Source organism: Rhinopithecus bieti, unplaced genomic scaffold (assembly GCF_001698545.2).
Source record: "Rhinopithecus bieti isolate Rb0 unplaced genomic scaffold, ASM169854v2 scaffold_22165, whole genome shotgun sequence".
Taxonomy (NCBI): domain Eukaryota; kingdom Metazoa; phylum Chordata; class Mammalia; order Primates; family Cercopithecidae; genus Rhinopithecus; species Rhinopithecus bieti.
In genome coordinates this window covers 1,714,430-1,728,292 of record NW_016810977.1, presented here as the reverse complement: position 1 = coordinate 1,728,292, position 13,863 = coordinate 1,714,430, and the positions used below count along the sequence as shown (strand labels likewise).

At 40.1% G+C, this 13,863-nt stretch overlaps 1 protein-coding gene across 3 annotated transcripts in view; it reads right to left on the bottom strand.

Annotated features, from left to right (window-relative positions):
- The window catches only part of TRIO (trio Rho guanine nucleotide exchange factor), a 379,704-nt gene that overhangs the window by 230,554 nt on the left and 135,287 nt on the right, over window positions 1-13,863 (bottom strand). For all 3 annotated transcript variants that reach the window (XM_017893310.1, XM_017893311.1, XM_017893312.1), the window contains exon 3: window positions 6,342-6,456. In XM_017893310.1, coding sequence (XP_017748799.1) covers window positions 6,342-6,456 — 115 coding nt within the window. The remainder of the gene's footprint in view (window positions 1-6,341; window positions 6,457-13,863) is intronic.

Genomic DNA, 13,863 nt, shown 5'->3' with positions numbered 1-13,863 from the left:
CGTGTGCAGAGGCACGGGAGGGAGCACACTATGCTCAGCTCCTTCCCGTCCCTCCCTTGTACCATAAAGGAAGAGACCCAGGCTACACATGCTTCGTGTTCAACCTGCAAAACCTGTTAAGATTTCAATTTTTTATTAATGGTTTTGCATCTTGTCTTCTTTTCAGGAAAACAACGGTCACCATGCCCATTTCTCTTGACCTTGGTGCATTAACTGATTACATGAACTCCTCCAGTCACTCTGGCGGGCAAAGGTCTCCAGGAGCATCGGGCAGGTACAAAACCCTGACAGCCTGCAAAACCCAGACTCGGGACAGTCTGAGACCTGTGGACAGCAGTTACCCCAGGACTTCCAGCACCCCAGGTGCTGAAAATGATCCCCCACCAGCATGGCTGGCAATAGTGAGAGCTTTCTTATGTTCCATTTTATTCCCTTTACCCTATCCCTGGCCCTGAAGCTGTCTCAGTGGTTTTCAATACCCTCCACCCGTCCCTGGGAGTTCTTGGCACCCTTCTGGCAGGCTCTGTGGTTTTAATCTAGTTCCACAACTGTACTAAGCCTTTATCTGGTAGCAATGCTGGCTAACACTGCTGGCCTCTGACATACATCAAGGCAGTGCTAGGAGTCACTATACTCTTCCTCTCCACATTATTGCACTTAAAAAAAAAAAAAGTGCCAGCTTCTAATTTTATTAAATCTCAACTACTGGCTACATGGAAAACACATAAAATGCAAATCCGCAATAAAGAATGAGCAACAAGAGTCAAGGTGTCCTTAAAAACAGGTGAAAAAAAATACTTAGTCTCACTTGGTTACAACTTCAGTGATACAAGCTTCCAAATGGCCCCACAGCTAAGGAACAACTGCAACTCTCACTGTTAACTTACAGAGGGGTCTCTGACAGTCCACGCAGGCTGTTGATGCCTGCAACAGACAGTAACCAGGCAACGAGTGCCTGCAAGGTCTTTTTTGGAAATATACCTAGGACCTTATGGTACTCAATACGCATATGTGGTTTTCCCCAAACATAAATGTACCTTAGGGTAGAAAAGACATTTGACATTTTTCTGCTTTGGATAATTACCTCCCTCCCCCCCAAAAAAAAAACTAGCCTAAATTAAAAACCTGGAAAACTAATTGCTATCATTAAGTAATGCAAACAAAATTAATTCAAAATTAAAACCAATTTCATGCTGTTACATAGGCTCACTCCCCAATCTTGCCCCCCTTCCCCCCTCCCAATTAACTCACACTTACACACCCCATTCCCTTCTATATCTTGATTCAGACTATCAGAGTAACTAGTTTTCCATGTTTTACAAATGCAAAGTATATACGACATCTACATCAGTAAGAGGGTGTATCGCATAAACACCCCCCAAAAAATGGCTGTATGGTTAGAGTCCAGCAGTAGGACCCAATCAGAGGGTGGCTCACAGTCAGAGGAACACAGTGTTTAAAGCCAGGAGGAGAAAACAGACAGATCCAGCAGCCTAGTTTATCACCCAAATGTTGAAAACTGATTAGGAATGATGTGATGAACTTCTAATAACTATCCCATAGGGATGTAAATTAAAATGAGTTCAAATACCTCTCATGCCATCACTTCTCCTCCACATCCCAATTAGGTCCTGGGTTACAATCCAGGTAACATCACAGGCAGAAACATCACTTGTTTTCTGACCTCCTTCATGAAACCTAGAGGCAAATGGGACTCCCAGAAATGTCTCCTAAAGTCTCCTGTCATAGAAATTAAGCATTCTAGACTTTCTTGGGCTCTAATGGGGTTTGCAGTCCGGCCAGATTCCATTCCACAGAAACTCCAGGGCGCCGGAGGCAATGGGGTGAGGGCAGCCTAAGCAGGAAGAGGCAGGTGCCTGGAGGCCAAGAGCTCTGCAAAGGAAGCCTGTTGCCCTGTAAGGCATGCTACTCCAGAGGTACACCAAAGACAGGAGATTGTAAAACGGTGGCAATACGTTTTGCTTGTTTTATTACTAGTTGCTATTTGGTAGACTGCACTGTAACCATCAGTCTTCACCATATCAAGATAAATTCCCTTGAAGCCTTTCTTTCTCTTAACATGGCCTTACACAGTATGCACATGAACTACAAAGCCCCTCTACTTGAAAGTAGCTTAAAAGGAATCCTGAATGACTCCAGGCTTAACAACAGAACAACAAAACCAAAAGCTATGCTGAGCTTGCACAGTTGACAGGAGGATTAACCATTCACCTTCCTCCGTGATCAAACTGCTCCCACCAAGCGGCTTCCTAAGTAGTGAAAATGGCATATGAACTGGGCTGGGAGTGTACAGCATTTCAATCCATCTGTTTTTATCAAGTTAAAAACCAGTCACCATGAAGACAGCAGTGACTTGTAAACATCCTCAAACCCGAGTCCTATGGAGTCCTATTTATAAGCGCCTAATAAACAGCTGCCTACAGGAAAAAGGCCCTAAGCGCTTCCACCACCTAAGAGGCACTGTTCTTTGGGAAATGTGACTTATTAACCAGTTATTTTAGCATTTTTACCAAAGAGCCTCATGTTTATCTGTGAGATAAAGAAAATTTACATAAAATTAAGGTCCCTTCTCAACACAGGACCCTAGATGAAGAAAGTATCTTCTTGTATGAGTATTTATGAATCAATTAAAAATCTTCATATCATTTCATTAGTGGACAACAAAGAGTAAGAGTGGTTTATCTATTAATATTTAACAACTATAAATCATTCTAAAGAAGGCAGAAGGTTCTAGAACATAATTAGTATTCAATACAATTCAAGTAATAAGAGAACAGCCACCTTGAGACATTCCGAGATTAATGTCGCTGTGCAGGACTTGCAATGACGGCAGCAAGGACTGCTGCTGCTTCTGATTTCTCCTGCACACTTTTAGTGGAAAGTTTCACTGCGAATGAATCTTGTGAACTCACCTTGCTACTACAATTGTTTGTTTGTTTTTTAAAAAAAAAAAGGGGGGTGGGGGCAGGGAGTGGCGACCCCAGCAATAATACTCAAACTCCTCACAGCTGCTCAGGTCACGTTTAGGCTGAACTGTGCGGGACACAGACAATCTAGAAGGCATGCAGAAGAAAACAATGTGATCTGCCTCTAGAAATCATGTCAAAAGGAAAGTAATTAAAGGAAAATAGAAGGGTGAATATGAAATCAGAAAATCATCGCACTATATCTGAGCAAGCTACTGCATGTCAAGCACCATGCACGATTACAGGAGTAATTTTACTCAATACTCACAATGATCCCAAAATGTACAGGTCATTATCACATTTTCAGATCAAGAAAGCAATGAAAATGAAGTGTCCCAGGTCACAGTCAGTCTGATTCCGAGGCCCATGTTCTCCCTTCACAGATGACACCAGCCCTGTGACTGTCTAGCTGAGGAATGGCCGGAGGGCTGCCTTCAAATCTGGGAAGCATGAGGGAGCACTGGATACAGCTGAAGGTCTCACAGGCCCCAAGACATACACACAAATGTATAGCTGGGTAGAAATGCCTTGTGTTCATACCACTCTACTACAACAAACAATCAGACTTACAAACTACACATAAGCAAACTCACGGGTCCAAAGAAATCCACATACCAGTAATTTGCTGATGATTTTTACAGATTGGTAAAATCTGTATCACATAATTTATTTGATTAAAACCAAACAGCGCTCCGGGCTGCTATGCACTCACTAGGGGTAGCACCTGCAGGACCCTGGGAGGGAGGGCCCAGAGAGGACTCACTTTGTGGCCACTTCTTTCAGTCTGGACTACACTGAAATCCTTCTCCATTATCACTCGCAAATGAATCATTTACATGTTAATTCCACCTCTCTTATTTGCTCATTAATCAAGGACAAGCAAAATGGCATTTCTTGTGACTTGGGACTGCAGTTAATGCAAACGCAAACCTAGGCACTGACATGAAGTGACTACTCAGTGGCCGGAGGGTCATCCTACACACACAAGTATTTTTGAGTGACATGATGTGATCTTTGGGATTTGTTATTAAATACATCAGGGGAATAATTAGAGAAAACCAAGATTGGCAAAATCTGATAAACGCTGAAGCTGGGTGATGGGTATACGTGTGCTCATGATATTATTCTTATTCTCTCCACTTTTGTGTATTCTCACAATTTCCCACAAAAAAGTTTTGTTTTTTTTTTTAAGTGGGTCATTCAGATTATCCAAAACGTGCTTGAACCAATTTTATATCAATAAAATGAATAATTTTAATATTTACTATTAACATAGGTTTCAAGACCAAAAGCAAGTTGTCAAAGTTACCACTATATAGTATCCAAATTATGTCAGTTTTAAAATCACATGAGTGAATATCAAATTCAACTTTAGCTTTTATTAAACTATATGACAAGCATCATTTTGATTGGCAGTGATTTTTTTTTTTAAGCACTGCTCTTTGTATTTCTTTTTCCATCATTATCACAGACCCAGCACATAGCAAAAGCTTAGTAAGTAGTAGTTTACACTCTATTTTTATTTATAAATGATAGTGAGTATAAATAACTTCTAAACTACTTCCCAACTCTAAGATTTCAGCAGGTCAGCTGCCCAAGAACTACCAGAAGAAGAAAGGGAAAACTTACTCCAGATAAGTAGGGCTCACTTGGTCGCTGACGCCACACGGTGATAGTTTTCTCATAAAGGATACTCTGACAGAAAACCCAAGAACTTCCCCGGCAAGTCAAACTATCAAGACCAAAAGCTGATTGCTGTCAGTCACAGCCAGCCCTGTTATGAAGGGGCATGGCTGCCTTGTCCCGCTGGTGTCAACCTATACAGGTTAAGAGTGCCGTGAACCACGTATTGTGGCAGATCTATTACCTTTACCACAACCCTTGAAACCCATGATGCTGTTACTGAGAATGACATCATTCTCTTGTAACATGTCCCTTAAGGTCACTATCTAGCCTAGCCCATATTATGGCCGAGTTTTCTCTCACAGTCCTCATTTAATCTCTTAGGAAACACCTCCTCTCACTCTACCACGGCCGCCACTAATGCCTTCAGTATGTGCCTTTCTGGAATAAAACAGACACCAGAGGACTCAGCCTTTCCTCGTAGACAGGCACCCCTCCAACCTGCAACACACACCAAATCTCCTATTCCAGGCATGACCGTATCCTTAGATTATATCAGAGTGGTATTATGTTTTCCAGAATATAACTGGAATAATTAAATGGAGATATTCATTGTTATGATCTGGCTCTGTGTCCCCACCCAAATCTCATGTTGAACTGTAATCCCCAGTGTTGGAGGCGGGACTGGTGGGAGGTAATTGGATCACGAGGGTGGTTTCTAATGGTTTAGCACCATCCCCCTAGTGCTGTCCCCTGATGGAGTTCTCATGAGACCTGGTTGTTTAAAAGTGTGTGGCACCTCCCCGCCTACCCCCACCCTCTGCCTCCCGCTCCAACCATGTGAGGATGTGCCTGCTTCCCCTTTGCCTTCTGCCATGATGATAAGTTTCCTGAGGTCTCCCTAGCCATTAAACCAATTAAACCTCTTTTCTTTATAAATTACCCAGTCCCAAACATTTCTTAATAGCAGTGTGAGAAAGAACTAATACATTAACATAGGGAGGAAATTTCCTCCACCAGTTGTCAGCTAGATCTACAAATAAAACTCGAGTAACATATAGAATACATTCCCAGAGAATCCCAGAAACAGATTCTAAATTCCTCAAGTATACACACAGGCCAACTACTAGTAACTCACGACTCCCCACTTTCGGACTCTCCAGAAAAAACAACATTGCTTGTTCTTGGTGTTCTTTGGCATCTATGCTAAAAATTCCCATTACCAATGGAGTCTCAATTTTGACAGAGATTCCCAAATTTATGCCAAATATATAGCTAATAAGGATTTTTAATGCCCCACAAACTTCATGCCACATATCAACAGACTATTTTTAAAGAACTAACGTTTGCCAAGAAGGCAGAAATGCATTATCAAAAGCAGCACCCAATTCTCATCACCCAGGCCTCTGTGTCACGGTATTAGAATCATCAGTGATGGCTTTCTAACTCAGGCACCACATCCTGAAATCCCAGCTGAGTATCCCAGATCCACTGGCAACACACACAAAGCTCTTCACAACAAAACACCTGCCTTCATGTCTCTGCTCCCCAAAAGGTTTTACACTAGACAATAATGGTCACAAAATGGTTATAAGGAGAAAGATAATGATTTTCATTTTATACTACTTTGCCTGGAATTCAGGCTACCATTTAGCTGATTTCTAATGAGTACAGCACCACCTCTCTTGTAAATGTGACATCAGTGACAAGCACAAGCCACACAGAACTTACCTGGGAATATAGGCTAGATAGGAAATGAGTCTCCTGAGATCCTCCTGTCGTATTCTGTCATGATTGCTGCGGGCTGGAAACGTTAAAATGGGACCTCCACGTTTATCTCTACCACCTAAAAAACAGTCATTAGGAACACACTTAGAAAGAAACAAGATAAGACAGAAATCCTATGTTATCGTTCATTCACTCTCTCAAAATTATTCCTAAAGCAACCACACAAATTTGCACAGGGCAGAAGTCCTTGTTTCACGTGAGGCACGGTGAGGACGTGTCATCCCTTCAGGGGGTCTTGCAGGAGAAAATGTCTGAGCTCTGCAGGCCACATGGAAGGTACCACATATAGCCTTGTCTTTTCTTCCAATGTTTTGGGAAAACTCCTTTCTTCAGTTTTATGTTTTGGACAGAATAAAAGTTGTCACGTCCATGTGTTTCACTCACCTCAGACAACCACCTCCCTCACACCTGCCCTCTATGTCAGTCTCCCCGACATTTTTCCCCACTGCCCCGCATTCAAAGCTCTTTCTTTCCTATCAACAAAATAAGTCTAAGTCTTGAAAGGAAAGCGAAAGGAACATTCTCCAAACTATGCTGATGATGACTTTATAATCTGGGACGGATGGCACCTGACCCTCACTGGTCCAGCTTTGCGTGGACCCATTATTTAGTTATCTAAATAACGGGTTCTCACACGGAACCACACACATGCATGTAAGAGAACCACATGAGAATTTTAAAGCCAATTAGCTTAAGGATTTGAGAAACATTCTATCACACACTAAGAGTACAAATCTCAGAATATGTGGCTTTGACAGACAGGCAGGCAGAAAGATTTCTTGTTAACATACACAACCCTAATGAAGTCAGTTTGGTATCACTAAACACTTGTGGTGAAATTGTCACATTTATTTTATTACTTCCTTCGGGGTTGTCAGGAAAACAGAGAAAGAAAATTTAGCCTTTTCAAGTGGATCCTTCATTTAGTTTTAGAACTCTAATGATCTCTCTTCAGGAGACCGCAAAATTCAAGTCACAATACAAAACTCTTAATTATTTTCTGTGCACCAAAAATCATCAGCAGAGGTAAAATGAGAAAGCAAGCAAGCAAATAAAAAAACAACAGAAGATTCTTTCCTTTTAGAGAAGGCCAAAAAACATACAGCAGAAGATGATGGTATTTTAAAAACATATTTTACCAATATAGTTTTCATAACTTCAGAGGAATTATGTACTCATTCTAAATAATAATGAAACTTCATTTTGATTGGGAATACTTAAAGCAATCCACATATATTGTTCAGTCATGTAATCTAGAAACGCCTTAAATTATTTCTAAATCCATTAATTTAGGTATTATATGGGAACAACAATCATAGGTACCAACAAATCCAGGTAGGGTATCCCGTGCTCTACATACACTTTCTGATGTGATTTTACAATGACTCTGTTAAGTGGTTTTGTCACTCCAGTCTTACAAAGATACTGAGGCTCCAAAAGCTTAAATAAAGACGAAGGAACTGTGCAACATTGTCATCGCTAGGTCTTCGCCCAGACAAAAAAAAAATGGTATGATCTTTCTAACTACTGGCTGTAGTTCTTTTTTAGTAGTAAAAATGTTATAGGGATAACTAAATAACGGGCTCCTGGGCCTTTGAGAGGGCTAACATTTATGAATGAAAAGTACTATTAAAAGTGAGAAGCAGTACCGCTCATTATCAAGTGATCTTCTAAAACATCTGATATGATTTTTAGGGTAATATCAATAGCTCTAATTTTTTGGAATACCTCTTATCCCCAAGATAAAACAGATTAACAACTTCAATATTTTTCATTTCCCAATACCTTTCATTCTTTTCAAAAGAGTCAATCTCCCTGACTGAAATTATCATAGATTAACACATACTATAGAAACTTGAATTATTAAAAATACAGTACGTATTATTTAAATTAAAACATTCCCCTCACTTTTGGTAAAGAGAAAGCTAGCATCTAACATTTTTTCTGGACCACAACTCTGCATTTTTAAAATGTGTTTGAAATGCAGCCTAATATTTGATTCCATAGGGACCCACATTACACTTTCCTCCCTCCTGGGTCACCGTAGCTCACAAGTCAAGCAAGGCATGCTCCACCACGGGTGTGAGAAGTAGAATCCAAAATCTGCCAATCTAAGAAAGTTGCATGGGAAGTCAGTAGGTGTGCACAATGCGCATGGCCATTCTGATCACCCCAGACCTGAGAACTAAAGGCAGCTCTGTGCAGAAGTTTTGACAGTCTCTACTACACTTTTCCAGCTTTCAACTACAAAGATTTGTCCCAGGCTGGTAGCACTAGCTAGCAGTATCCTAAGACTTGCTAGCAAGTTCATCCGCTTAGGCGCTGAGTCATGTCCTAAGAAAAGCTTATAGACACCTGAATCTGAATTTTAAGACAGAGGAAAAATTGTCACTTTTCCTTTTCCTAGAAAAGAACTTCAGAAAATTCACTGGGATATTTTACAATTTTATCAAAATCATTTAGGAAGTAAGAATCTTTTCACATGCTAATCTCCCTGCTAAGGGTGCACCTTCTAATAGATGGTGTAACATGGTTAATGATCACTTTCTGCTGACTCCTCCTCAGGGAGGTATGAAGAAAAAATCTTAGAAAGGATGAAGTATAGTTCAGAGGAACATGCTCACTAAACCTCAAGGAGCTTAAAATCAACTAGACAGGTGTCTGTTTAATTCTATTCCCCAAGATTTAGGTTGGTTTCCAACATCACAGGAAGTACCCCAATGAAAATAGCATCTGGGTATAAAGCAGAAAAGTCACAAATGCAAAGTTCTGTTCCTGTTCCTAAACTAGTAAAAATAACAGCACTGTAGTTCCTAAAAACTTCACCTTTTAGATACACTCACATGTGTGTGTTATCAACCCTAAGCCACATGGTGAGGCAGGCGGGACAGATGTCAGCCTCATTTTATAGATGGGAAATCAGTGCCTTAGTTTCTACAATGAAATGAAAAAGACAGGAAATGCTGCCAGCATCACAGGATGTCTATGTATGGAAGCATTTCATGCCTGAAACCAAACAACAGCTCATTGATTATCTGCTTATCCAAATGCTGCCTTAGTCAAAAAGCAAAACAACAACAACAAAACAAACAAAAAAATACCAAAAAACAAAAACAGTTTTTGTTTATAATGATGGTGTTTTATTTTCAGTTCACATAAACCTGCATCCTTTCCTATATCCAATCTTATTTCTCTAAGGCACTTCTTACCTTCTAGGAAATGATACAATTTACATATTCTTTTTGTCTATCTGTTTCCTCCACTAGAACATAAGCTCCATGAGGGCAGGCATCTTTGTTTCATTTGCTCATTTAAGAATACACAATGCTCTCCATGCCCAGTGAGACTGGCACCCAACAAACATTTGCTGAATGGATTATTTTTCCATATTCCACACAACATTAACTAAAAATACCTCCTATCAGGTATCAGTTAGCAGAAATGCTTGATGGATACGCTAAGGAAACTGAGGTTTATTTTGATCACAGAAAGAAGGCTGAAAGGGTCCTACACTATAGCTATACATGTCTGTGTGACAATTATTTCCTTAAACCCTGAGACCTCATTTCCCTCTTCTTAAAACTCCAGGAGGTCGGGCGCGGTGGCTCATGCCTGTAATCCCAGCACTTTGGGAGGCTGAGGCGAGCGGATCATGAGGTCAGGAGATCCAGACCATCCTGGCGAACATGGTGAAACTCCGTGTCTACTAAAAATACAAAAAAATTAGCCGGGTGTGGTGGCGGGCGCCTGTAGTCCCAGCTTCTAGGGAGGCTGAGGCAGGAGAATGGCATGAACCTGGGAGGTGGTGGAGCTTGCAGTGAGCGGAGATCACGCCACTGCACTCCAACCTGGGCGACAGAGCGAGACTCTGTCTCAAAAAAAAAAAAAAACTCCAGGAGACTTGGTCTCTTGAGTAATGCGGCCCAGGATGACCACAGAAACAGCTAGATTCACAATCACCTCTTTCTCTTTAAAAGAATTAGAAGCTCACCTTTCACTTATTTACAAAGAACTTGCAAGACAGCCATGCTTGCTTTGAGGAGTAAAATGTAAATTTCAACAAACCAACTCTATCTTTCTCTCCATAGCCCTTGTTTCAATTTCTGGATTAGACCACCATTGAAAACTATTCTTTAGTCACTGTCCAACCTCCTATTCCCAACTCCCAAGGAACAGTCTAACTCACACTGACAATAAAAAGCAGCCTCTGCCAAGGAAATCTCTGAAAGACACAGTTTGTGAAAGAGAAATGATGGCTAACGTCTATTAAGTGTGCCATAAAGTAATACAACTCTGTTAAAAGACATAATTTGTGAAAGAGAGAAATGATGGCTAACGTCTATTAAGTATGCCATAAAAGTAATACAGCTCTGTTAAAAACTCCTGCTCTAACAGCAGCCAAGGTGAGCACCTTGCCAGCCCTGCACCTTCTAGGCTCACCTCTTGCTGCCTGGTCCTGAGAACCAGGAATTGGCTCATGGAGTATTTCTACTGAAGGCTGAGAAGATGCAGCAGCCTGCATGAAAAGTCCTGCCAGTTCCTGTCCTCTCAGTCAGTACCTGCCGGCTCCCACTATGCTAGGACGCTAACAAGAATACCCAAGATGAATGGAAGGTTCCCCTTCTCTTCTGGGGAAAGGCAGTACTCTGCAAAACTGGACCATGAAGAACTAAGGTACCAGCAAACCTTAAGGCATCAAATCCCACATTCCTGTCAACACCCCCAACATAAGAGTGAATGTTCACTGCACCCCAAAAAGCTATTCTAAAAACAAAACAACAACAACAACAACAACAAATGTCCATCAATGGGCATCTGACTGAATTAACTATGGTGTATACACATACACATATACACACAGACATAGACACACATATATAAAAACATATATATAAATATAGATATATAGAGAGAGTTGTGTCTTACTCTGGTATATATACATTTGTGTATTACTTTGTTACAAACACAAAACAGAGTAATACACAACTGTAAAAAGAAATGAGAACTCTATTATGTGCTGCTATATACTGATCTCCAGAATATTCTTTGAAATAAAACAAGCAAAGAATAGAAAATGAGGCATATTACGTTTCTGTTTATCTCGGGAAGAAGAAGAAGATGAAAACAGATGGGAAGATCAATAGAATTGCTCATATTTTAAAAGCATAAGGATTAAACCAAAAACTTTTTTTAAAAGTTTTCCTACCGGGGAGGCACAGGGTGGAGAAGGCAAAAACAAAAACTAGATTTTTTTTAACCAGACCTTAACTTTAAACTATGTTTTAGTTATTACTGTGGAATTATGCTAAGTTTTACTTAAAATTGAAGCAAGTTGGGGTTTTAAGTCTTACAAAATAAAACAAATGATTCCAGGTTTCAAGCTGATGGCATATCCACATGGAGAGGAACTGTTTCGTGTGACTTTAAAATACAGTAATAGGTCTGTAGATTTCTAACGGCATACATCCCCAGGACCAAGAAAACAAGAAAAATACTAAATTACAGTTGGTAGTCTGTGCTATATACTGTGCTAATACCATTAGCATTACAAAGTAAGTAATTATGTCCACATAGGTAGGAACTAACATTTTTAGACTAATGAAACAGATATCCACAAATATGCAATTGAAGAAATAAAATATCTATAATCCTATATTTGAACTATGAATTTTAATATAAAGTCATGATATCATTTCTTATTAAAATGCATGTGTGTGTTTTCCCCCAGATTTGTCCACTAAAGAGACACAGAAACAACCCACCCAGTGGATATCCCTAGCAGCATGTACTGTTTCCCACTAAAAGGAACCAGGGCTCTTTAGAGAAATGGCTGATTCCAGATCTGAGGCAGGAATTATACCAAGTAGTCCTGAAACACCTTCTCACATCAGCAAACAAAACTTAGCAGCAGTCTGAAGAGGCTCCCATTGGCCAAAGATGGGACAATTTTAACTTCATACGAGAGAAAATGTGCAATAAATCAAAACATCATATATATTTAAAATCATGCATTTGAAATAAGTCTTTATCAGGGGAAAAAAGCAAACAAACAATGGTCCTTTTTCATTAGCCTGAAAACTGCTTACGGACAAGAACCAATCACTTACCCTACTTGTCCTGTATGAAGTCTTTCTCAGGACAATCAAGTAAGTGGTGATGGGACATCTCTCTTTACGAGATATCCAAGTTAAAGAAAGGACATAAGGAAAATACCACTATCTTGCAATTCTTAAATACTAGATCTAAGCAATAATCATCAATGAACACCATAAAAACAAGATAAGACTCTCCTAATAAAATTCCCTATGAAACTAAACAATCACACCCATTAAGTATTTTTGCCCCCTTCCCTGCCAGATCAAAGCTCAGTCTAATCAAGCCTCAAGACCTAACTCCTAGTCTGCAAGAAATATGGGGGAAGTGAAACATGTTAAATGACCACCCAGTGATAGAACCAGCAAAATCTAGACTACAGGAAAATCCACAGGAAGACACCTGGATTCCTCGCTTGCTAAAACATCAGGAGGTAAGACACAAAGAACCTACAGGTTAAAAGAAAAGAGCCTTACCAGACATCTCAACCAGCTGCAATGTATATGAGACAAGCATAAAAATTTGAATACCCATTGGGTTTTTTGGGGGATATTAAATAATTACCATTCAATTTTTAGGTCTGTTATTGGTATTGCAGGGTTTTTTTTTAAATAACACTTACATTTAAGAGATAAATACTAAATATTTATAAATAAAATAATATCTGGATTTTACTTCAAAATTATTCAGAGTGAAGAGAAGACTAAGCGGAAATATAGAAAAACAAGTTGCTGAAGTGGGTTATGAATTCGTGAAAATTCATTATACTATTTCCTTTCCTTTTGATGTTAAAATGTTCCATAATAAACAGTTAAAAAAGAATGAGCCCTTAATTCTGGTGGTTGTCTGTGAGATTTTCTAAGGCTCAAACCCTAGTGGCATAGGAACCACACTAATAGTTGACATTATATGTAAGATGCCATTAGACGCAAACTCCATTAAATATAAACTATAGGGCATTTTGACGAGGTTCGGTCGTCTTGTGAGGGCTGCATCCTCCACGGGCAGAAGAGGAATGCTGCGTCCTCATATGGCTGAAGGGCAAGCGTAAAGCCTCTTTACAGGGGCCTTAATCCCACACAAGGGAGAAGCCCTCATGGCCTAACTGCCCCTTGAAGGCCCCACCTCTTAACAGCATCCCATTGGCAACATCTGAACTTTGGAGGTGATCCAGTCAAACCACAGCACTGTTCTCTGACTTCAAACACTAAGTCAGGTAAGACATTTAATCACTGAGTTCACCCTAAATGAAGGAAGTAGTACGTTCTATCTTTTTTTTTTTTTTTTTTTTTTTTTTGAGAGACTCTCTCGTTTTTGTCCCGTTGGTGGAGCAGGGGGGCGCATCCTGGCCCCACGACAGCCCCCCCCCCCC